The 26,072-nt window shown below is 48.2% G+C and overlaps 1 protein-coding gene across 1 annotated transcript; it reads left to right on the top strand.

Moving 5' to 3' along the window:
* The first annotated feature begins 1,031 nt into the window (after window positions 1-1,031).
* On the top strand, window positions 1,032-26,072 carry GMIP (GEM interacting protein). Its single transcript, XM_090128610.1, has 26 exons — window positions 1,032-1,098; window positions 1,194-1,330; window positions 1,938-2,085; window positions 3,671-3,808; window positions 6,570-6,664; window positions 8,155-8,218; window positions 12,679-12,772; window positions 12,908-12,983; window positions 13,743-13,806; window positions 14,535-14,660; window positions 14,921-14,985; window positions 15,144-15,254; window positions 15,525-15,605; window positions 15,819-16,007; window positions 17,175-17,312; window positions 18,196-18,386; window positions 18,618-18,721; window positions 18,882-18,968; window positions 19,126-19,224; window positions 19,312-19,451; window positions 20,476-20,664; window positions 20,749-20,886; window positions 20,982-21,178; window positions 22,084-22,378; window positions 23,702-23,813; window positions 24,142-26,072. Exons 1-26 carry the CDS (start codon window positions 1,032-1,034, stop codon window positions 24,606-24,608), a joined length of 3,612 nt encoding a protein of 1,203 aa, XP_089984736.1. The 3' UTR covers window positions 24,609-26,072.

The following is a 26,072-nucleotide window of genomic DNA, read 5'->3' as shown; positions in this document are numbered from 1 at the left end:
TTAAGCCATTGAGTTTTTAACCTATTGGGCTTTTAACCCATTGTGCTTTTAACGGATTGGGGTTTTAACCCAATGGATTTTTCTCTGTTCAGATCCAAAAATTGCTCTTTTCTTGGTTATTCTGTGAAAAAAAAAAAAAAAAAAAAAAAAACAACCAAAATAAACAAACAACGGGTTATTGTAGGAAAAAAACCCACAACAAATCCAGTGAGAAAATGACAACAAAGCACAAAGTGAAGTGGGAAGCATCGCTGTGCCAATGTTCTAATAAAAAGAAATGAGGTCTTTGATTCCTCTTCTTGATTTTCCATTTCTTTTTGTCCAAGTAGAAAATGCCACAACACTCATAAATCAACTTTGGAGAAAAGCATGGAATGAGGCCATCAGTAAGTAAAACTCTGCGATAGGTGGGAAGCCAAAAAAGCAGAATTTGGGCAGGGGTCACTTTACAGATGTGATAAGAGGTGACGTTGAGCAATCCAAAGTAACTCTGTGTAGAATAGATTGGATCATTGTGGAGTCATAGAATGGGTTGGGTTGGAAGAGGCCTTAAAGATCATGGGACTGCAGAATGGGTTGGGTCTTCACAGAACCATGGAGTGGGTTGGGTTGGGTCCTCAAACAACACAGAACCACAGAATGGGTTGAGTTGGGTCCTCAAAGATAATAGAACCACGGAATGGGTTGGGTTGGGTCCTCAAAGGTTGTAGAACCATAGAATCATAGGATGGGTTGGGTTGGGGGAATGCTTAAGGATCATAGGACAGCTTGGGAAGTCCTGCACGAAGCTCAGCTTCAGAAGAGGTGGAAAAGAGCAGCGCTGTTTTTCTGCAGGAGAATTCAACGCGATAGAAACCTGAAACAGAAGGGAGGGGAAAACTCACTGCCCACCTCCACAGCTTCAGATCAGGATGGAGACGTATTCATTCGTTCCAAATATTATACCTCACAGTGGGTGTCACTCTTGCTTTGCTTTTTGCCATGTCACACAATCCCCCCCCCCCCAAAAAAAAAAAAACCACCGTGCACAAATGATCCGCGGGCAGCGGTGGAACGACAAAGATACCTCCCAGCCTGCAGACAGCAAAGGGTTAAAAAGTGAGCGCGGGTGGGAGGATCCGTCTGGGAAGGGACTCATTTCACAACTCCCAAAAGGAATGTGGAAAATCCACATTGCCTGACACCTGCCCCAGGTTCCTGCCCCGGGTTCTTGCCCCACGCCGACGGCGCGTGGATCCGCTCCCCATCCGACTCCAGAGTCTGCAAAGGGAAGCAGGGCACCGACGGCGACGCCGTTCCTGGCTTCATCAGCAGCCACCGAGATGCAGCAGTGATGGCTGAGAGAGTTTATGGCTTTTTTTGCAGGAGTTGGACGCGATGATCCCTGTGGGTCCCTTCCAAATCTGGATATGTGATGACGCTACGATTCTATGATTCCACGATTCGATGATTCCTGCTCTATTTTTTAGCCAAGGACAGGAAAAATGAAAGAGGTGGAAAATCTCTGAGAGATGAAAAACCCTCTCTAGGAGATGGAAATCATTCTCCACAGGTCATCTGAGCCAACATTTCCTCTTGCAAATATTATACTACATGAGAGAGACCGACACAGAAATGCACTGCGATGGCAAACGGGTGTTCAGCACTTTTGATATCCAAGCTTTGCTAAGGGAAAATTTCCCAAACTTGAGTTTCTATTTGCTGAGAAGAGGAAATTTGGGCATTAAAACCTGCGCCAGTCATTTCTCCGAAGACGTTGGTTGCAGCTCTACTGGATTAGGAAACCCATAGGATGAGTTGGGTTGGAAGAGAGGATCACCCCCTTCCAACCACAACGGAATAAATGCAAAGAGGTGCTGACCATGAATGGGTTGGGATCCTGGGATGATGCTGGGATTGCGGATGGATTCCCAGGGAGATTCCTTTCCCCTGAGCAGAACTCCCACTCGGGAATCCCAGCTGCTTCCTGGGCTCCATCCCACTGCCCCACGCCTGAGCGCTGTGCCAGGGAAGTGCTCCGCCTCACCCAGCACCTAAAGAGCATCGATGGGAAATTCCAGTGCCTCCGAGAGCTCTTCCAAAAAGGTAAATAATAATAATAATCACTTATTACTATTAATATTACTAATACTATTACTAACAACTGGTTATTGTTATAAACAAAAATTAGGAGCTCCCTGATTGGCTCGCCAGCCAAGTAGATTACTACTGACAAGAGCAAAAGCGATCCTGCGCCATCCTTTATTTGCTGAAAGCAGTGAGCTTACATGTCCTGCAGACCATCTTCCATTCCGCTCCTCTCTCTGTGGATGTTTAATTACCCCAATGGCTTCTCCTGGAACGAAGAGCGCTAACGGATGAAGCGTGGCCGCGCTCTGAGTGCTCGGGTTCCCCGTGAATACCATGCAAAATAAAAAACCTGAAGTGCTCCTGAGGGCGCTGGGATGACTTGCAGGCTGAGCAGGCTCCGTGCTGCCCTGTAATCCGTGAGCACAAACAAAATCTCCCCCGAGGAATTTCCATCCCTGCCATCCTGCTCCCTCCACCCACAGCCTCTGTGGTGTCTGTTCCCCGTGCTGAACGGGTTGGGTGGGTGCTGCTCCTCCAATTAACCACAGCCATTCTCTTTGCTTTGGGTTTTACCCATCGCAGTCCCCCAAATGATGCCGGATGCAAATGGAAATTGGATGTGCCCAGGCTGGCTCTGGTTGGGGGGTGTTTTCCTAAAATATGTTCATGAAGTGGGTCCGTGTAAACCCAGCAAGATTTCCAGGCTGAGTGTGTGGTGTTGGGTTGGGACAATCCCAGATAGGGGAGGAGAACTCATGGAGAGCAGCTCTGAGGAGAGGGACTCGGGAGAAACCACATTGGATGGGGTCTGGGCAGCCTGGGCTGGTGGGGGGCACCCAGCCCATAGCAGAGGTGGGGCTGAGGGGGCTTTGGGTTCCCCAAGCCAGCTGTGCTGTGATTCAATGGCTCTGTGATCTTAAGATTCCTTCCAACGCAAACCCGACCCAACCATTCTCTTTTTCTATGATCTCTCAGAACCCTTCCAACCCAACCCAACCCAACCATTCTCTGTGTTTCTATGATCTCTCAGAACCCTTCCAACCCAACCCAACCATTCTCTGTGCTCCTATGATCTCTCAGAACCCTTCCAACCCAAACCTGACCCAACCATTCTCTATGTTTCTATTGTCTTCAAAGATCCTTCCAACCCAAACCCAACCCAACCATTCCCTGTTTCTATGATCTTCAAGGACCCTCCCAACCCAGTCCATTCCGTGGGCCTACGGTCTTTCAGGACCCTTCCAACCCAAACCCAGCCCACTCCATTCTGGTTCTGTGGCACACTGTAGCCCTGTAGCACGAAGCAAAGTGTCTGCATTGTGGAGACCCTCACAAACATCTCTGGTGATGAAGAAATGGACAATTTCCAGACCCATCCTCCCTCTGTGCATTGTTTTTTTTTTTTTTTTTTGGGGGGGGGGGGGTTGTTTTGGCCTTTGTTGCTTGTTATCTTCCATTCTGCACAGAACTTCAATGTTTGGGCAGAGTTGATGAACAATTCCCCCCCTGGCAGAGGGGGGGAGGGGGATGCAAAAAAGAAAAATATATATATATAAAAAAAATCGTATATATATATTTTTTTCCTCCTTTTTAATTTCAGGTGAAGCTGTTTCGGGCCCCGTTGAAGACAAACTGTCAGACCTCCTGCACGCCATCTCCTCCTTCCTGAACACCTATCCTGCTGTGAGCGGGGATGCCATCCACTTGGCCACAGCCACGCTCGTCTCCAACATCAACGGTTGGTCAGCTTTCCCTTTGGGGAATGTAACTGCTGCAGCCTTCTGCTCAGCAGCAGAGGGACGAGCCCAGGTCCCTCCTGTTGGGGAGATGATGATTTCAGAGCAGGAGAAAAGCTGGGGGAGGATTAGGCTGACCCATAGAGCTGCTGGCTTGCGCAATGCTTGGAGGTCGCCAGGTGTTGAGTGCTGATTAAGGAACGCCATTAACAGCCCCTTGGAGGTCAGAGCAGTGCTCTGCTCCGCTCTGAGCCCCTTTCAGTGTGAATCCTTCATGCTCTTTTTATTCCTGTGCTGTGCTTTTCTTTCTTGGGGCATCAGACCTCCTTGAATCTGGTGGAAAATCCTGAAAGCTCGAGAAATGGTTTCTGCCCATTGATCTGGGGCTCAGCTGAGCTTCGAGAGGGAATTCTGCATGTCCCACCCCCCACATTACAACACACAGCCCCCACCAGGGCAGAGGACCAGCACGAGGCTCTCGGTGAGGAATGGGAAATAAGGGAAGCACATCACACAGCAGCCACAGTCGCTTTCCTCCCCCATTTGACTCCTAAAGCAGCAGCAGTGGCACGAAGGGAAGTTCGCAGCACTGCGCCGTCGTTCTCTAAAGCAGCAACACGTGGAGTTCAGCCTTTGGAAACACGGAGAGTTTGCAGGATGGTGGAGCTCAGCATCACCAGTGAGGCAGATTCCTGCTCTGCCATCAGCGGCGATGCGACCACAGCAGCAGATGGGAATTGCTGCTGGAGGACCTTGCAGTTACCCTACGTAAAAATTTGGGTTGCCTTAGAAGGAGACGTGGGGATTTTTTTTTGCAGAAACTCCCCCACTTCCCTTTTTTTTTTTTTTTTTTTTTTTGCACCTCTGATCTGCAAAACAAAGCTTTGGGTTTTACCAAAAAAAAAAAAAAAAAAAAAAAAAGGGAAATGCAGTGAGAATATGTAGGAGACCAAATGATGGGAATTGGGAATTGGGAATTGGGATGGTAAGTGGTATTTCTGGTGAATAAGGAGTCTCGCCCTTTGTTCTCTGTTGGCTTTTATGGGTTTTTTATTACTGTGTTTGGGTGCTGGGGGTGTTGACACAGTGCTGTGCTGCAGACCTTCAGGCCATAAATGCCTTCACACTATAAAAGCAGTTTTATGGCTTTTATCTGTGAACTCAGCTCTTTATAAACGGGGTTTGGTAACGACACCGACGTACCCATAATTATAGGGGCTGAACACAGGAAACAGAGACACGGGCTGGGGAGGATTTGATAGGAGAAACTCGCTGTGTTAACACTGATTTCTTTCACCTTCTCCCCTTTCCCTTTTTCCTTCTTCCTTTTCCTTTTTTCTTTTCCATTTTCCTTTTCCTTTCCCTTTTCTCCTTTCTCCTTTCTCCCTTCCCCCTTCCCCCTTCCCCCTTCCCCCTTCCCCCTTCCCTCTTCCCCCTTCCCCCTTCCCTTCCCTTCCCTTCCCTTCCCTTCCCTTCCCTTCCCTTCCCTTCCCTTCCCTTCCCTTCCCTTCCCTTCCCTTCCCTTCCCTTCCCTTCCCTTCCCTTCCCTTCCCTTCCCTTCCCTTCCCTTCCCTTCCCTTCCCTTCCTTTTTCCTTCCCCCCTTCCCTACACCATTCCTATTTCCTTTTCCCTTTTCCCTTTTCCCTTTTCCCTTTTCCCTTTTCCCTTTTCCCTTTTCCCTTTTCCCTTTTCCCTTTTTCTTTTTTCCTTTTCCCTTTTCCCTTTTCCCTTTTCCCTTTCCTTTTTTTCCCTTTTCCTCTTCCCTTCCCTTTTCCATGGAGTTCATTTCCAACTTCACCTGAACCTGTGATCCCGTGATTCTGTGACTGGGCGCTGTGATGGCGGTGGGGCAACAGCTGGACTCAACAATCTTGGAAAATCTTTTCCAGCCGTAACAACTCCACAATTCTATGAGCGACCACTGAGGATGGTGGGTCAGTGGTTGGACTTTGTGTTCTTTGAGGTCATTTCCAACCTGACCTTAGAGGTCACTTCTAAACCTTTTGCCATTGTTTTCTCCCATTAATATGTGGGGAAATGGGACAAAGTTCTCTTCAATCTCTGCTCTTTTCAGTCTGTAATCCCCGAAGAAACATTTTCCATTTCCAACCTCACTGTTAGATCACTGCTGCATGAAGGCAAACTGAAGCCATTTTGAGCAATCCACTAATGAGGAAGCTGGGGGAATGGCTCATTAAGGACCTCTCCTGCCCCGTTCCCACCGACTTCTCACCACCCAAACCTCCCAGCCCCATTACTCCCATTACTCCCAGCTTTGCAGGACCCACAGTCCCACGGAGAAAACCCAGAATCTCGAAATTCTTTCCCTGTAGGGTGAAATTCAGCAACAACAGAGTGGAGGTTTGGTGTCTGGTGGGCAGGAGCGCTGGTGTTCTGCGTGCAGTAAACCCACAGGGACCAAAGAGGTTCATCTTTTCTCTCCTCCTTTTGAACCTAAAGATCGGTCTGTTTGGAAACATGGCTTTCCCCCAAGAAAACGAGGCTTTCCATGGGTATAAAAAGTGCAAAACTGCTGCTGCACTGAAACCAGAGGGCTCTGCCGTGGTTCCTTCCCACCAGCACCAGCTATGCAAATTGCACAGTGAAGCAGACATGCACCACAACTGTTCCCTTACACGGAAGCGAGCTGCAGGAAGTCCATGGGCTGCATTCACCGACGCTTCTGCTGTCGTCTCAGGCAGCTCTCAGCGATGGGATCACTTCCCAACCTCTGATCCAACCCCCAAATCCCCTTTTTGCTTAAGCCAGCTGTGCTTCGGAGTCGGGTCACTTGGGATTCTGCTGCTTTCAGACCAAAGCACTGAAGATTCGGCCATGGAAGAACCGGAGCCAAGTGGTATGTGATGGCATCAGAACCTTCTGTCGTCTTCATAAGTATTTTGGGGGGCAGGAAATGACATGAGAGTCGCCTTGCAGCTCTGGGTACCAATTCAACCCGCTGGGGTTTCCATCAAGATCCAGATCGTCCTGATTTCATTGAATTCCCATTGAATTTGGTTGAATTTTTCTTGAATTTCACTGAACTCTCACTGAATTCTCATTGAATTTTGTTGGCTTCTCATTGAATTTCTCTGACCTCTCATCAAATTCTCATTCAATTCCCACTGAATTTCGTTGAATTTTTTCTTGAATTTCACTGCACTCTCTTGAATTCTCATTGAATTCCACTGAATTCTTATTGAATTTTGCTGACCTCCCATTGAATTCTCATTGAATTCTCATTGAATTCCATTGAATTCTCCCCGAATTTTCTCTGACGTTGCCTTAGGTAGGAGGAAATGGAGCAGACCATCTATTTTTGGGAGACAGGAGACGCGGTGTTCTCTCAGTGTTGGCACTTTGCACACTTTCTGTTGGGTCCCACGTGACCAGAAATTGTGATAAAGCCCAAATTAATATCTGTTAGGCCATCCTCTACAGAACAGAATCAACATGACTGAATATCACTCTTTTCATGGCGTTTGCATGCAAAGCTGCTGTTGTTGGGTCCCTCTCTGCTTTTTTTGAGGCACTTTTCCAGCCTGGAGGAACGAAATCTGCAATTCATTTGCAGGCATTAGGCTGCTTGCTGCCCTTTCTGAGGCCAATTGCACGCTAATTAATGGAATTCTGCCTTAATTGTTGGTGTACGATCGTTATCTCGCCGAGCACTCCACCAGCAGATCATGATGCAGGCTGATTGCCTATTAAATTCATTATGACCCTATGATTCTTAGGCCACCAAGGAGCAGTGCCTGGGACCTCTAGAAGCAATCCCATATCTGGATCAATTAGCAATCACATCCATTGGCTAGTTAGCCGCCCCATTGGTGGATTCATTGATTATCTCTGATTTTAACTACGTTTTTCTTGGTGAAACTTTTAAGATCTGACCAAGAATCCCATCCTTTGCCTTTGGGCTGTCCCCCTCTGCACCCACAGACTTCCTCCCACCAACACAACCTCAGGGTTGATTTTCGGCCCTTCTCCAAAACGATGAAGTTTTGTGTGTGGATTATTTTCCTCATCCCTATAATTCTTGGCCCAGGAGAGTCTTTGATTCCTCCCTCCATCACCAACGGAGAAGCATTTGCAGTTCGCACACTTTTGTTTTAACGAGACGAAATGATGCTGTAAGTGGAAATTCTCATCTCACCCCCTCGACACGCCTCATTAATCCCCTCGTCAATGCACGCTGCTACTTACAACTGACTTTGCTATTATTTCCTGTCCACCGGGAGCTGTTAATTAGCAGCTCTGACCTCCTCAGTGATGAACTGATTTATAAATTCATTTTTTCACCATTTTTTCTTTCTTTTTTTTTTTTTTTTTTTTCCCCCGCTGAAGTGGGCAGAGAATACGAGAAATCGAGCAACAGATGGGAAGTGGTGTTGGTTTCACAGCAGCACTGGTGAGGAACTGGGGTGATTCTGAGCTGGGCAGGGAGATGCTGAGCAAGGCACAACTAGAGGCAGTCAGAACGACGCAGCCTCACTGCAAGGGGAGGATCTCACATAGAAGCAGCGCTGACAATTTGGGCTTTCAGAGGTTTTTTTTTCTCTTGGCCTCACTTTTTTTTTTTTTTTAACCAAAAAGTCGGCAAGAAGTGGATTTTCTACATCTGCTGCTGAGATGCGTTGAGCCCTGATACGCAGGACCAGCTTTGCCCTGGTGGAAAAACTTCGGATATTGCATTGCAAACTGCAAAACCGAGTGCAGAGAAGAGGAAGGCACTGCCAGGAAATCTCACAGCAGAGCTGTGATACCAAAATCCGCCGGCGGTGCTGAGGGCTCGGGGCAGTTATCTCATAGCCCGGCTGAAAGGGAAGTGATGCTTCTGCTGAACTGCAGAACAAGGGCTGCTAAAAATATTGTGATGTTTTTATTGGACGTTGCAGCTTCCTTCGGGCCCCGTGTTGGTACGGATGGGATTTCTGCCCTCGGTTGAGTGATAGAGAGAATGAGAAGAAATTAAACCAAAATCACCCTCGGAGATGCAGAATTGAGAATATAGAGTGGATTGGGTTGGAAAGGACCAAGCTAAAGGTGACACCAAAAGGCATCACCTCGTTCCAACACCCCCTGCCATGCAAATTGGCTTAATTTGCTCTGCTCACATCTGCAACCCAACCGTCGCTGACCTCAAGGCTGGGAGACCTCAAAGCCAACCTGAAGGATCCCATGATTCTATGGGCACGGTGGGGGTGGGTCGGTGGTCAGACTTGGCCTTTCCAACCTTTATGACTCTGTGATGCTAAAATCCTGCCCCAAAATGGGTTTAAAGGTTGGACTCGAGGTCATTTCCAACCTTAATGATTCCATGATTTACTAATTCTGCGGGTGGGGATGGGTTGGTGGTTGGACTGATGATCTTACAGGTTTCTTCCAACCTTAATGACTCTACAGTTCTATTTAAGGTCATGGTTGAGCAGGAACAGTGGTAGGATGGTGACGGATCAGTGGTAGGACTTGATCTTGGAGGTCATTTCCAATCCTACTGATTCCATGATTCCAAAATCCCACCCCAAAATGTGCTGATGGTTGGACTTGATGTTCTTGGAGGTCTTTTCCAATCTTAATGATCCCGTAATTCTGTGATTTTATGATTCCATGGGTGGGCATGGTGAGGGTGGGTCAATGGATGGACTTAACGATCTTTGAGGTCTCTTCCAACTTTAATGATTCTGTGATTTCAAAACCCCTCTCAACATCCAATCCCAAGATCCAACCCCCAAATTCAGCCCCCAGATCCAATCCTAGAACAGGTTTGATGGCTGGACTTACAATCTTAGAGGCCTATTCCAACCTCAATGCTTCTGTGAGTGGACACAGTGGTGATGGATTAACGGGTAGACCTGATGTCCTTGGAAGTCTGGGAAAAAAAGTCACGATTCTAAGAAAAACTTGTCTAAATGAGAACGACACAATGATTTACATTCTCAGTTTTATTAATTTCTCAAGCCACCCTTTTTTGCTTTGAGAGCAGGCTGCAGGGTGACTGGGCAGACCCCACTTCCTTATCGCGGCCATCACAAAAGCGATGCGTCTTCGTTTTGCTTTCTCTGCCTTCCTGCTTCCATGGAACACCATTTTGCTTCAGATTAAACGAAGGATTGATGAGAAAGCTGAGGTTGCTGTTTCTCTGGCTGCACAAGAGCTGCTTTCAAAATGTTTCACGCTCCCCATCGCCAGCACTGCTGAGTTGAGTCACTCCTTCCTGTTGTACAATCTCCCACTGGTGGTAAACAAGAGAAATTAAAGACATCTGCTCAAGCGGGCAAAGAAAGACGTGAGGCTTCCAATTAAACTATTGAGTTCAGATTTATGCCTTGGAATACGAACAATTGGTGTTTATATTCAAAAGAAGAACAAAGAGAATTTTGATAGACCCTCCCCCTTAGATAGGAGGTGGGGATGTTGATTTACCAATGAGGTGCTGGGTGCAGTTTATGGCTCCGTTGGTGCTTTTATGGCCAAAAATGAGCATCTTCGCCCCATTTTGCACTCTCATTTCTTTTGGGATGAAAACACAGGAAGAAAGAAAGCTGAAATGCGGGGGATTTGCTCAGCAACGCGGAGGCAAATCAGTCAGGAGTCGTTTGGGAGCGTTCCCGTGTGCAAATTGGAGGATGCTAAACTTAAAAAGGAAAGAATCATCACTGATGTGGTGTTAGAAAATATAGAACATGTCAAGAGGCGCTTTTTCGGGGGAGGATTGTCTCAGTTGGCATTTTTGTTCTGCGTGATCATAACTTCCCTCAGAAGACAGAGTTGTATGCGAGGCTGTAATATAAGCTGCAATTAATCAATGGTGCTGATTTGGGGCAAGAAAGCAAGAAAACAGATGCATTGTTTGCCAATACAGCAACAACAAAAAAGTGCTTCCAGAGTGCCCAAATCACTGGGAACAATACCAGCAGGATTTTAGCACCTTGTTTCAGGAAAAAGTTATCTCCTTTGCACAACCAAATCCAATCTGTGGACTCCACAAAAGAAAGAATGAACTCAGGAATGCAAACATCTGAAAAAGAGGGTGGTGGGGCACAGGAGAATCTTCCCATGGCGCCCTTCGTGTTCCTAGCCATGAGAGTGGCAAACCTCAGATTTGCAGCTGTTGGATCTTCGGTGCCAAAAGGTGTTGACGGTCCCTCACTGCTGACACAGAAAAAAACACATTTTTTTTGCTTTTTCTGACTTTTTCAAGCGCCATCAGAGTGACATTTGTGACATTCGCGCGCACTGCTGCAAACACGACGACGAGTGAAGCAACTTCAGGTTGAGGTCAACCACATCCTGCTTCCTGGGATGTTGAAAGGACAAAGAAGAGTGAAGTTTTCTTTTGTTTGTTTTTCACCACCGCTGCCCGTTTCTATACTTTAAAGTGTTTTGTTTTTTTTTTTTTCCTTTTTCTTTTTTTCTTTTTTCTTTTTTTTTACCCTTTTCTACAGCAGCTCTCAGCCCACGCAGAGTTTTACTTCTGCCCTCGGTGACACACGTGAGCAATTAGCAGCATTAATTACCACATCTGGTCACCTCCGCCCTGCTCCACGCACGGCCACAGGCAGAGCACGCTTACAGCTTACAAAGGTCTACGGGAGGAACCCACTGCCCCCCATGGAGGGATGGGCCCATTTTCCATTTCGTGTGCCCCCCCCCAGAACTGCCCCCATTGGCAGATCTTCACCAGAAATCAGATTGAGGAACCTCCATGCACACGTGATGCATGAGGAAGAGGTGAATTCTGCGCTTAAGAAGCTGACTCTTGGGCTGCCAGCATTTCTGCTGATCGGACCCATGCATGCAGTTCTGTTTTCCTTTTTGTGTGTGCACAGCAGGTTGTGGTACCCCATGAGCTCCTCCATCAGGTCTGCTGGTGCATTGCCAGCACTGAACGAAGGGCAGAGAATCGTAGAATTGCAGTATCATGGAATGAGTTGGGTTGGAAGAGTCCTGAAAGATCATAGGACCATGGAATGAGTTGGGTTGGAGGGGTCCTGAAAGATCATAGGACCACGGAATGAATTGGGTTGGAAGGGTCCTGAAAGATCATAGGACCATGGAATGAGTTGGGTTGGAAGGGTCCTGAAAGATCATACAACCATGGAATGGGCTGAGTTGGAAGGGTCCTGAAAGATCATAGGATCATGAAATGAGTTGGGTTGGAAGGGTCCTGAAAGATCATACGACCATGGAATGGGCTGAGTTGGAAGGGACCTTGAAAATCACAGAAACGGAGAATGGTTGGGTTGTGTTTGGGTTGAAAGGAGTCTTGAAGATCACAGATCCAGACAATCACAGCATTGTTGGGTTGGAAGGGTCCTTCAAGATGACAAAGCATTGTTGAACCTCACTGGTCCACTTTCTGCTCGTGTCTGGGATGGATCCCTTCCTTCCTTTGTTCCAATCATGCTGCTCAGCTCAGTGCCACCACCAAACTGCTGAGGGTGCACTGACCCCATCATCTATGTCATGGATAACAGTGCTGAAGTCCCACATGGAGCCTGGGGGGGCACCACTCGTGTCCCACTTCCACCGGGACGCAGAGCCATTGACCCCACTGGTTGTGTTATGGGGTCTTCACCCCATAGCCATAGTCACAAAGCTTTCTGCAGCACAAATGTGTCCTGCTGATATCCACACACTCATTTTCCATCATCCAAGGAACCCTGGGAAATTTATCATCCAGTGTTTTCTTTCGAATCCCATTTCATGCTGGGCATCACCTGGCTGCGCCTCCCCGCAATATCACAATTTGTCGCATCCCCATGATAGAGTGGAGCTCGACCGCGTTCCTCTGCACCTCCAGAAACCATTCTGTAGACCTCAAGGAGCTCTTGGCCTTCCGTGAAATGTTTTCTTCCCCATTCCCAGGTCTCGACCACCAAGAAAGGGCACCTGAAAACAAGAAGCGCTACAGTGAGATATTCCGCAGCCTGGATGCCATCGAGATCTCGATTGGAAACGCGTACGTAGAGAAAGAGGGGCAAAACCCAACTTTTGGGTCACTGAAGCCTTCCTCTGTGGCAGGGATGGATGATTTCAGCGGTCTTTCCCAACCTTAATGAGCCTATGATTTATTTCATCCCTTTTTGTTCGACAGGACAGTGGATATGTTCATTGGTGACGCCGATGGCAATGGGGATGCAGAGCTGCCCATGGAAAGGGAGATTGTTGCGGTAGGCAAAGAATGAGAATTGTTTTAGAGGAGAAATTATCATTATTATTATTATTATTATTATTATTAGCCACAGTGGAGTTGTTTTGTCACCCGAAGTCTTCTGGGAAATGATCAGAAAAATAGAATAGTTATGGCTTTGAAAGGAGTAGACAGAAAATAATGGTATCCCAGTTGGCTGGCAGAGGGGTGGTGGTGGCAGAACAGGTAACACTGAGTGGAAACTATTCGGTGTGTTCGATTTGGAGTAGAATATGGCGTATTCTGTTTGGATCCTGTGAACCTAAAATTCTGCCCTTAAGCAACAGAAGCCCTTTAAAATAGGACTCAATTGTTTTTCTGCTCCTTTTGGGCAGCGTGGGACTCGCGCAGTGTGGGTGGTGAGCCTCGTTTTGTGCTCTTCTGTCTGAATAAAGGGGCAGGAAAATTAATTTTGTCTCTAACAGCCGCTGTTCTCATGAGCTTACATTATCCCCGGAGATAAACTTAATTAAAAAAAAATCTAATATTTTGTGATTCCAGCCTTAATCTCCCCGTGTTCATGAAGTGTTTCCTTGGGGTTTGATGGAAGACTTTTATATCGTGCTTCATTCCCCCCATCAAACATCAGACTTTTATTCTTCCAACCCCACCAGTCCTGCCAACCAGGTTGCCCAACGCAGTGAAATGAAATTTCCAGCTGAATTCTTTCCAAATCCCCCAAACTTTGCCTTTTCCTTCACCATTTCCTCTCTATTTCCTTTTTTTTTTGCCCCCACAGCCAAGTGAAGATCTCTCCAAAAGCAAAAGCAGCGCAGAGAGACAAATGCAGGGAGACCTAACAGGTAAAGTCATGAATTAAAACCCAAAAGGTGACACAAGGACTCTCAATCCATCAGTCAACAATTCTGAGCACTGTGATCCTTCTGCTGCAGCAGAACTTCCCCTCATTATTATTCATTAATGCCTCATTAAGGTCCCTCTCTTGAGGTTCCGAGGCACTGAGACGTGAATTCTGAAAGGTTTGGGGTAGAACTGGAGATATTCCCTTCTGTTGCCCATTGGGATGATTCTCAGTGGTTGTTGTTGGCACCGCAAAGCGTGACGTTAAATGGGTTTCTCTTCGTGTGAAGTTTCTGTACAGAAAAGCAGAGAAAAAAAAAAAGGTTTTCTAAGCGGGTTCCTCACAGATTTCAGCTCTAAATGTGCTCAGATTCGTTTCCCCTTGGGTTCTGCCAAGGGACGGGAGTCCTTCCTGCATCTCCATCCATCTTCACCCAACAGTGCGCCAGGTCCTTCCCTTCTGGTTTCCAAATTAAACCAAAATATTGATTAGAAGAGGTGGTAGAGGAGTATATGTGCCTGAATTGCCTGGAGCAATGGTGGGATCGCCACCAGATGGGCCACGATGATTATTGAGGGAAACCCCCTTTTTTTTTTTTTAAATTTTATATTATGCCTGTTATTTGAGAACTGTGCAGCACCAAACCTCCAGACTCCCACTCTTCCACCCTTGGGGAAGCTCAGTGCACTGAATGTAGCCTCACCACCCCTGTGTGGGTTCTTTTTGCAGTGGAGGAGGCGGATGAAATGCTGATAAAATGCGAAGGTGGCGTCGATGCGGCCCTGGAGTACGCCAAAATGTGGTGTAAATACGTCAAGGAGCTCCTCAGCTGGATCGAGAAACGCCTGAATTACGGTGAGTGGGGCTGCACAGCTCCATCTGAGAGCCCGCATGCTATTTATTTTTATATACACACTTCATAGCTTTTTTAAAACAAATCATAGCCAAGGATGCTCCATTGCAAACAAAGGTAGAGCGATGAGAAACGTATTTTTGTTCACATATGAAGGCAAAGAGGGGGAGTCGGAATTATTTCCTTAGCAAAATGATCCCAACGAGCAGCACGTTGGCGCCCACCTTTCAGCCGGCGTCCAATCCCCTCTGCCCTCTTACAGAGACAGAGTTTGCCAAGGGGATCGTGAAGATAGCGGAGTCGGGACGGAACGCCGTCATCCACCAGGTACAATCCTTGGGGTTCCCTGAGAGCAAACACGAGGAAGCTGTGTTGCTGCTGTAAATCCACGTGCAGATAACAAAAGCTCTCAAATTTAGGGGAGATGAGGGGATGATCCGCTGTTTGACACCCTATTTTTTTTTTGTTTTGTTTTGTTTCTGCAGTCCAATATGCCTCTTCGGGCGCTCTACACGATGGTCTTGGAGCACGATATCAAGATTGGAAATGCAGCCAGTGAGACAGTGGGGTTGCTCCAACAGAAGGAATTCTACCAGGTGCCGTATTTATGGACAACCATTGGAGGATTCTCAAGTCTGGGGTATTGGAGTGACCAAACCGGGGGGATTTATCCTCATTTGGGCTAATGGGAACGCAAAGAAAGCTAAGGGAAAAGGAAACATCTTCCTGTGGTTGGGTTCTAGTGTTGTGCCCCCAACTGTCTGGTGCATCTGGCCACCTCCCAGGAAATGGATTTGATGATCTTAGGGGTCTTTTCTGACCTTCAAGATTCTAAATGTTCCACCCTAACCGTGACCCCTCTGCAGCCTCTGTCGGCCAAGAAGAACGAGATCGAGAAGTGGAGGAAAGAGTTCAAAGACCAGTGGACAAAGGAGCAGAAGAGGATGGTAAGGGGCTGAACGATGGGTGAGATCCTCTGACAGCTCAAAACGCTGGGGAAAAAAAATAAATCTAAATAATGTAACATGCATCCTGCTAAGAACACCATTAGGGCACCTAAACTGTGGGAGGAGAAGAAGGGAGAGCATTGGAGATGGGTGCTTTCCTCCCAGGCATCTCTCCTCCCCAGGGCTTCCTAAATCTCCCTTTGTCTGTTCAAGAACGAATCCCTGTCCTTGCTGCGCAAATCCCGCCTGCAGTACATCCAGCGCTGCGAGGAGCTGGAGAAAGCCAAGCAGCTGAGTGCCAAGGCAGAGGATGAGTACCAGAACTCGGCCGTCATCAGCCCCAGCAGTGCCACCAAGCAGCTGGAGAAGCGACGGCGCTCCTGCGAGGAGGCACAAGCCAAGGTGACACGTGAGAATGGAGCACCTCCGCTATGGGGGGAAAGGTGGAGGGAGGTGGGGGGTGTGCAGCTGGGGAGGAGAAGGCTCCAGAGAGACCTCCTGGTGGCCTTCCAGAGCCTGAGGGGATCTAATAAGCAGGAGGAAGAGAGAACTTACGTGGGCAGAGTGATAGAGCCCTTCTAACCCAACCATTCCATGGTTCCATGGTTCTGTGATCTTTAAGGACCCTTCCAACCCAACCATTCTATTGTTCAGTGATCCATAAGGACCCTTCCAACCCAATCATTCTATGGTTCCACAGTTCTGTGATCTTTAAGGACCCTTCCAACCCAATGCATTCCACTGTTCTATGATTTTTAAGGACCATTCCAACCCAACCCCAAATAATTCCATTGTTCTATGATCTATAAGGACCCTTCCAACCCAACCTTTCTATGTTTCCACAGTTCTGTGATCTTTAATGACTCTTCCAACCCAACCTTTCTACGGTTCCTTGGTTCTGCGATCTTCAAGGACCCTTCTAACCCAACCCCAAACTGTTCTATTGTTCTATGATCTTTAAGGACCCTTCCAACCCAACCATTCTATTGTTCTATGATCTATAAGGACCCTTCCAACCCAGCCCATTCTATGGTTCCATGGTTCTGTGATCTTTAATGACTCTTCCAACCCAACCTTTCTATGGTTCCATGGTTCTGTGATCTTCAAGGACCCTTCTAACCCAACCCCAAACTGTTCTATTGTTCTATGATCCATAAGGACCCTTCCAACCCAACCATTCTATTGTTCTATGATCTATAAGGACCCTTCCAACCCAATCTTTCTATGGTTCCACGGTTCTGTGATCTTTAATGACTCTTCCAACCCAACCTTTCTACAGTTCCTTGGTTCTGCGATCTTCAAGGACCCTTCTAACCCAACCCCAAACTGTTCTATTGTTCTATGATCTTTAAGGACCCTTCCAACCCAACCATTCTATGGTTCTATGATCTATAAGGACCCTTCCAACCCAGCCCACTCCAAGGTCCCATAACCTTTAAGGTTCCTGCCAATCCAACCCATTCTGTGTTTCTATAGTGAGGTGAGGAGCTTGGAGCCAGCTGCTGTTACTCCTGCTTCCCTCCCATCCCGGTGACGATTCCTCCTTTCTCTGCTTCTCACCACACGCAGGTTCTGGAAGCAGAATCTTGGTACAAGATGTGCATCAACGATGCCAACTTTCGGCGACAGGAACTGGAGAAGGTGCGGGCGCGGATCGTCTCCCACGTTCGGAAGCTCATTTACCAAGGAGATGAGGTGCTGACACGGGTATGTCTCCTAATTTCTCCTCCAATCCTCATTTCAGAGAAAAACACTCTTTGGGATAAGACCTTGAGGCTCTTCTGTGTTTTACTGTGGAACTTCCCTTTGTTTGGGCGTTCTCCAGCAGGTGAAATTAGAGAGCACTCTGGACTTACCTGTCGCTTGAAATGTATGGAGTTATTGCTGCTGGGAGGGTGGATATCCACAGGAAAACACTAGGAAAACAAAGAGTAACAGATAATTTCTATGCTCCACTCCTCTACCCCCATTTTTAGAAGAGAATGAAAGCATTAAGCAGAAGTATCATAGAATAGATAGGGATGGAAGAGACTTTAAAGATCGTAGAACCATGGGGTGGGTTGGGTTGGAAGGGTCCTTAATGATCATAGAACCATAGAAGCATGAAGTGGTTGAGTTGGAAGGGATCCTAAATATCATAGAACCATAGGAGCATGGAGTGAGTTGGTTTGGGAGGGATCCTGAAGGTCGCAGAACCACGGAATGGGTGTGAAAGGACCCTAAAGATCACAGAACAATAAAACCATGGCGTGAGTTAGGATGGATTGGACCCTAAAGATCATAGAACCATAGAAAGGTTGGGTTGGAAAGGTAAAGATTATGGAACCATGGAATGGGTTGGAGACCACTGAGCGACACTGTGTTGGAAGGAACCCTAGAGATCATAGAACCATAGAATTGTGGAGTGGGTTGGGTTGGATGGGACCCTAAAGATCACAGAATCGTGGAATGGATTGGAGAGGACCCCAAAGATCACAGAACCATGGAGTGTTGGGTTGGAAGAAACCTTAAAGCCAATCCAATGAGGTCCAAGAGAAGAAAAAGCACCTGGGCAAAAATGCAGTTTTCTTCCCTTCCTTTCTCCAATAAGGTCACGTTGAGGATGTTTAAGCAGAGGCAGACTCAGTCAGAACGGATTCCAGTGGGATACCAGCACCTATCCGAGGTCTGCAAGCCATACAGAGTGGGTGAGAAATACCTGGAGTTCATCCAGGCTCTGCAGAAGAAAGACATTCCCATGGAGCATTTTGAGTTCGAGCCGCTCTCTTCTGGAGGACAGAGGTGAGAAGAAATGGTGCTGGGTTCCTTCAGTGCTTTCCCTGCAGGTGGGATTACATCAACCAAATGCTTTCCCAGCTTTGTGCAAGCGTTTAGTTTCCTTGAAAACTCAGTTTATACCTCATAACCTGACTGAAACGGATGCTTCATCTCTGGTATCCAGAAAGCATCTCCACCACACGATGCCATTCCTTATCCTGCACTGACAGAAAACCATTTGCAATCCCTCCCCAGGTCTCCTCCCAGCAATAAAAAGAAGACACCACTGCACTATACGGGATGCAGCAAGGATGGGAGCACCCCAGAGGATACACCCAGAAGGCAGATCTCCCCAAATGGTGAATAGAGTGGGTTGAATTGAAGAAAAACCTATTTTTTTTCTTTTTAATTTGAGCTCCTCTATGCGTAATTTAGATGCCGCTGTTGTCCAGTTGTAATTCTAAGCTGTTACCCTGAGGTTCGCTGGGGGTGGTTGGTCACCATATCCACCTTCTGTAGGTGTGAACAAATCCCTCTGCAGCGACACGGAGAGCCTCGGTGGGAGCTGTGAGTCACGATCCCTGGATTCTCCCAGCTCCAGTCCAGGTGAGAGCTGCACAAGATGCCCTCTTAAAAAAAAGCAAAAACAAACACCCACAATAAACTAAAAAAAACCCAACAAGGATGGGAGTGGAGCAGGCACCGAACCGCAAAGGAGATCACGAGGATGGGAACAGCTCTTTGTATTTGCTCTTTTGTCAAGGAAACTCCACCAGGAAACTGCTGAAAGCTTCGTCCACGGGCACCATGTCCTCCTCGGATGACTTTGAAGAGAGAGATTCATTGCAAACTTCTGAAAATGGTGAGCAGCAGAGACTGAGGAGATGGAAAGCTGTGCTTTCCCACTTACGTACCAACTCCTTCTCATGCTTTAATGCTGTTCCTGCAGAAAATGGCACATCCCAGCAGCAGATCAGGAATGCTCTCCTCTCCAGTGCAGCACAGACCCACCGACTCAGGAAACTGCGGGGACCAACCAAGTGCAGGGAGTGTGACACTTTCATGGTCAACGGCTTCGAGTGCGAGGAGGTGAGAGCTGTCATCGCACGCACCTCGTGTGGCACCGTGGGGTGACGAGCAGCTCACTGTAGGAACGTAAGACTTCCCCTCACCCCATAAAATCGCATGCTTTTTTCCCCTCTCATGACACAAGGTGCAGTTTTGGGTCCGTAAGTAAGACACCAGCTGCCCAAAACAGTACCAAGAAGGCACCGTAGGGCTCGGGTGGAAAGGGAACGGGAAAAGTCATGTTTGATATCTCCATCAGCCAGCAGGGTGAAGGGATGGAGCTTGCCCATAGAATGGTTGGTGATGGCACAGAGCTGGGAGGGGTGGCTGCCACCCCAGGAGGCCATGGTGCTGTTCAGTGGGACCTGGACAGTCTGAGAGTAGGGCAGATAAAAACCAGATGGCGTTCAACAAGGGCGGGGGTAGGGTTCAGAATCTGGAGGGCTTGCATCCATCCATCGCATGCATCCATCTGGGTTGGGGCTGAGCTGTGAAAAGGAGCTCTGCAGAGAAGGTCCAAGGCTTTGATTGACCAACGGTTGACCAGTGGTTGACCATGAGCCAGCAGTGTGCCCTGGTGGCCAAGAAAGGCCAATAATGGTCAACTTCAACAGGTCGACTCCAGTGGTGGCCAACAGGTTGACCAAGGGTTGACTGTGAGTCAGCAGTAGATCCTGGTGGCCAAGAAGGGCTAATAATGGTCAACAGGTCAACTTCAGTGGTGGCCAACAGGTTGACCAATGGTTGACTGTGAGTCAGCAGTATGCCTGGTGGCCAAGAAAGCTGATGGTGGCCAAGAGGTTGACCAATGGTTGACCTACAGCTGACCACAAACCAGCAGTGTGCTCTGGTGGCCAAGTAGGCTAATGGGAGCCCAGAGTCCATTGCCCAGAGCATGGCCAACAGGGCGAGGGAGGTGCTTCTCCACTCTGCTCTGCACTGGGGAGGCCCCATCTGGAGCAGTGGGCCCAGCGTTGGGCTCAGCTGTTGCCAAAGGGCTGGACTGCAATCAGAGCACAACTCAAAGCAATTTCTGCCATTTCAGTGCTACCTGACCTGCCACAAGAAGTGTCTGGAGAACCTGCTGATCACCTGCGGGCATAAGAAGCTGCCCAACCGGGCGCCTCTCTTTGGCATTGACTTCACCCAAGTTCCTCGAGACTTCCCAGAGGAGGTTCCCTTCATCGTGGTGAAGTGCACCTCTGAAATTGAAGCTCGTGCGTTGGGAGTGCAGGTGAGCAGAGAGTTGTTCTGCTGAGCCTCTCCTCCACTCTTCGTGCCCCGTAGCTGGAATGCCTGCCCTCTCCTCTCCTCCTAGGGGATCTATCGGATAAGTGGATCCAAAGCCCGGGTGGAAAAGCTGTGCCAAGCGTTTGAGAATGGCAGGAGCCTGGTGGAGCTCTCCGAGCATTCCCCCCATGACATCACTGGTGTCCTGAAGCATTTCCTGAAGGAAGTGGGTACCAAATATCTGCCAGTGGGCAGCTCCCAGCTGACCCCATCCTGCAGCGTGGGATGAAGTAACTCACTGTCTTCCTCCTCTCGTTGTAGCTTTCAGGACCCATTCTGTTGTACCAGCTCTATGACAACCTCATTGCGCTTGCCAAAGAATTGCAAAAAGCTGGGGAAGAGAAGGTGGACTGCATGAGCTTCCCCTCAGATCCCATCCAGAGCATGAAAGACTTGCTGAGCAAATTGCCTGGGAGCAACTACAACACTCTGCGTCATCTCATCGCACACCTGTACAGGTGAGGAGAGTGCTGGTGCTGTGGAGGGTAAAAAAAATACATTTATCATGGAGTCATTAAGGTTGGAAAAGAGCTCTCAGGTCGTCATATCCAATGTCTGACCCATCACCCATTCAATCACAAAGTCATTAAGGTTGGAAAAGAGCTCTAAGGTCGTCATATCCAATGTCTGACCCATCACCCATTCAATCACAAAGTCATTAAGGTTGGAAAAGAGCTCTAAGGTTGTCATATCCTCTCATTGACCCATCACCCACTCACTCATGGAATCATTACGGTTGGAAAAGAGCTTCAGGTTCATCATATCCAACCATTGACCTATCGCCCACTCAATCATGGAGTCATTAAGGTTGGAAAAGATTTTTTAGAACGTCAAGTCCAACCATTCAACTCATTTTGGGGTGGGATTTTGGGTCTGGATTTGGGCAGCTGGATTTGGGGATTGAACTTGGGAATTTGGGATTGGATCTTGGGGTGGGATTTTGGGATCATGGAATCATTAAGGGTAGAAAAGACCTTCAAAATCATCAAATCCAACCATCAGCTCATCACAACTGTGTCCTCTAAACCACGTCCCTCGAAGGACATGGAAAGGGCAGTCTTGCAGCAATTAGGAGAAAGCCTTAATGACCAGGAACTAGAAGCTCCTTGCTGTTAACTCTTCATAAACCACAGATTAAGAGGTTAAATGATAAAATAAATCGTGTCCCTTTCGCCCAGCTCAGAACACTTTAGAGCTGCACCATCCAGACAGATTTTAATGCTTGTGCCTGGAATTCCCACGCACAAATCAGAGCTCTGTTCCCTGTAGAAAATGGGATTTCTCTCTTTGCTGTGAAATGGGGGGAGGTTCGGTCAATTCTATCTTTATCCTCAATGTCTTCAGACCTGTTTCCCTTCCCCAGGGTGGCAGAGAGATATGAAGAGAACAAGATGTCCCCAAACAACCTGGGCATCGTGTTTGGCCCCACTCTGATCCGGCCGGGCTCGGGGAGCGACGTCTCCATGTCCTGCCTTGTTGACTCTGGGTACCAAGCCCAAATCGTGGAGTTTCTCATCCAAAACTACGAAAGGGTGTTTGGGATGGAGGACCTGCCCTCATCCTTATCCCTCGGGTGTGAAAACCCTTTGCAAGAAGCGCCGACAGAGAAGGATGAAGGACACCAGAGCCAAAACACAGCCCAGAATGTAACTCTAGAGGTAGAGCTTGCAGACACTGAGCTGGGCTTACTGACCCTGCTGTAGAGGTGGACCAGCAGAGAAAGAACTTTTTGCACAAAAAAAAACAAAAACAAAAAAAAACAAAAAAAACCCAAACACCTCCCCAAACCCAAAAAAACCCGCATTTGTTATCAGAGGGTTGCTCCAAGAGGAAGGAGCTGCACATGGAGTGGGAGAGTGGGAATGAATTATAAGCAATGCATCACCCATCAGCTCACTCAGACCACTCTGGGCGGTGCTTTTGTTCCACGTTTTTGACCCCATTTCTGAAAAATTGGGGGGTTCTCCATGCTGAATTATTCTGGACACTGCTGTAGACAGCTCCACCATTTGGAAGCATCCATGGGCACACCAAACCCAACGGATTCCCTGGTAGAACCCTACAGGGGGCCCTCTGCATTCCTCACCCCCAAACTCTGTAGGGTTCCCTGGTAGAACCCTATGGGACCCTCTGCATTCCTGACCAGTGGCCTTGGATCCTTTTTTTTTCTTTCCTCCCGAGATCCACAGCCATTTTACCACCGTGGTTTGCACATCTTCCAGCACTTGGAGAAAAAAAACAACCCAACAAGTCAGCATCCGAGCCAGACGCGGCCGTTCCCTCCTTTTCACCGCTGGTTCGGTGGGAGAAAGAGGGGAAATTGTGTTCCTAAAGTGAAGCTGAAGGTTTTGGATTCTGGTTCAGGGCTCTCTGCCTCCTGCTTTGAGTTGCGGATCTTACGTGCAAGGGGGTCCCAAAATCACAGCCATTGCCTTGGACTATTTCCGTGGCCGTTTTGCAAAGCCGAATGGCACAAACCTTCAGGAAGGGGAGCTGCTTCTAAGGGCGCTCTCATTTTGTAATTAATAAAACCCTGATTTCTAGAGCCCTTGTCTGGGTGTCCCAATCTTTGTGCAAACTCACACTGGTTCCTGGCAGCTCCCAAGCATCCCCGTGTCCTTCTCCATCCCACGGGCACTTAATCCTAACGACAGCGCTGTAATTAACCGCTCGGTTCCTGACATCCCCCCTCCTCACTCTGAAGTGGGTCGTGTCAGCGCTGCACAATCTCAGCCCTACTTGAAGCAGTGACCACTTTGGGGCACAATTTGTGACCGTCCCCACAGCCCCGTGACTTTCTGCCCACTCCCTATTCCCTCTTATCAGCAACCCAAAAGGGATCAGAGCGTTTTCAGCTCAGTCGCCTCCATTCAGCTCAATCCATCCGCCGTTCACACGGCCACAACGACACCGGGGGTGAAGTGGGAAGCAGAGTGTATCTTCATGACAAATGAGTGTCCTTCATGGCTTTGTCCCGACAGAATCCCTCCTCCAAGCACAGCTGCAGTGTGGACGATGCATCCGATATCTCATCTTCCGGAGAGGCCATCGATGGGTTCGTGTTGGAGAGCGCCCAGAGCTCCGAGGCTGGAGGTGAAGCGGTGCTCACGATGCTGGTGTGGGTGGAGAGCTATAAAATATGGGTCTGAATCCCACGTTTGGAAGGTGCAGAAGGGAAGTTTTAGGCTGGTTATACTTCCTAGCAGCAAGAGAAAACATTGGTGCTTTTGTTCCATGTTTTTGACCCCATTTCTGAAAAACTGGGGGGGTTCTCTGTGCTGAATTATTCTGGACAACTCTGTAGACAGCTTCACCATTTGGAAGCATCCATGGGCACACCAAACCCAATGGATTTATTATAATAATGATGTTATTTGCTGCGGCGAACGTATCTCAAAGCTTTGATTTTCTTTTTCTTCAGAGGTGAACGTTGGCTCTGAGCTGGAGGACCTGGAGGAGAAGGCGGGCAGTGATTCAGAGCCGGTCTTTGGGACGCAGCCACGGGGCCATTTCAGCCGTCAGCCCGTGAAATACGCCCGAGCGCAGCCGAAAGCACGACCACACATCCCCAAACCTTCCAGCTTGCCCTTGAGAGCTACCACATCACCCAGCATGGCAACGGACTCTGGGGCAGAAGGCAGCCCCACTGACAGCACCTGTATAGGGAAGGAGACTGTGGAAGAGAGGACGAGGAGCAGGAACAGCTCTCCGGATATGAGCGCCCTCAGGCATCGAGGGAAACAGCTCAAACATTTCCAGATCACCGAGGAAACAGCCAGGATCATCTCCAAGTTTAAAGCTGATGAGGTTTCGGCATCCTCAGAGCTCTCTTCGGGTGAGAAAGCGGTGAAATTCGGCCCGGAGATAATCCCAGAGAAAATCCTGTAAGGTTAACAGCTGGAAGTAGAGGAGAGGACTGCAGTCCCACTGAGATGCTGCTGCGGAAAGGGATAAGTAAAGAGATGTGGGGTGAGAACAGCATCCCACATCTGTTCATGCAGCGCAGGGTGGAGGTAAAGCATTTCCTTGGGTTGAGCTGGCAGACTTTGAGTGAGCCCAGGGTTTCCTCTTTGGTTGAAAAATCCAACTCAAACCCAACGCAACGTCCCCAAGAAGCACAACAGGGGTGAAGGAAACACGGATGGTCCGGGTAGAATCATGGGATCACAGAGCTTGGGAAAGACCACTGAGGTCATCCAGGCTGACCATTTTGCTCCAGATGTTGCTGGAGTTTCCACTGCTTCATCAGCATGAAGCCACGTGTAGATACATTGCCAGACAAAGTGTAAGAGCTGCCACACAGCTCCCATTTCCCCCAACTATTCAACTCTATTGCCCTTAAATCTTCAACCTCTGCACTACTTACGATGCTGGCGTTGTCACGAAGGAGAGGAACCCATGGTGGATGAGAGGGTTCTCTTCACCCTACAACACCCTACAAGAGGGGCATACCGACTTGCTGGGTCTCCATCCCACCTGCACGGGGATCACCCCAATTTCTGCCTCCCTGAAGCAGGTTTCTGCACAGAAATAGGAACTCGGTCCTACAGTGCCATCTCGTGACACACACATGCACGTAGGAGAGTCTTCCTACACCATTCCTGGGGATAACTGTGCACTGTGGGATGGTGTTACTGTCAAAGGCAGAGAAAGCCTGCTTGAAATTTGGGCAGCAAAATGCTGCACGAGGGCTGTTGGCAGTGATTGTTGGCTGCAAGACATGGGGAGAGGAGAGGAGTGGAGGTGCCAACCCAAAGGGAAACCTTCCACGTTACCAACCCAAAGGGAAACATTTTGCTCTCCCAACCCAAAGGGAAACCTTCCACATTGCCCAACCAAAGGGAAACCTTTCGGTCTTCCAACCCAAAAAGAGAAACCTTCCACTCTCCCAACCCAAGAAGGAACAACCTTTTGCTCTCCGAATCCAAAGGGAAACCTTCCACGTTGCCAACCCAAAGGGAAATCTTCCATGTTGACGACCCAAAGGGAAACCTTTTGCTCTCCCAACCCAAAGAGAAACCTTTGGCTCTCCCAACCTTTGGCTCTCCCAACCCAAAGAGAAACCTTTGGCTCTCCCAACCCAAGAGGGAAAACTTTCTGCTCTCTCAACCAGCCGAAGAGGTTCAACAACCCAACTCCTCTCTCACCTCATCAGCAGACACCATTTCAGTCCTTTTTCTTAACAAAGCTGTAAAGAGAAACGCTGATGATCTCTTGGTCCTATTTGTACAGTTCGGGTTATCAGAGTTTGCATCTCTGGAGCGATGTACATTTGTGAATATATTGCTTTGAATACTAAGTTATCATCGACTGTAGAGCTTCTATAATAAATTACTGGGTGTTTTATTACAA

Source organism: Phasianus colchicus, chromosome 34 (genome assembly GCF_987193195.1).
Source record: "Phasianus colchicus chromosome 34, bPhaCol1.hap1.1, whole genome shotgun sequence".
NCBI lineage: Eukaryota > Metazoa > Chordata > Aves > Galliformes > Phasianidae > Phasianus > Phasianus colchicus.
The sequence above is the reverse complement of the archived record's forward strand: the minus strand, read 5'-3'. Positions and strand labels throughout refer to the sequence as shown.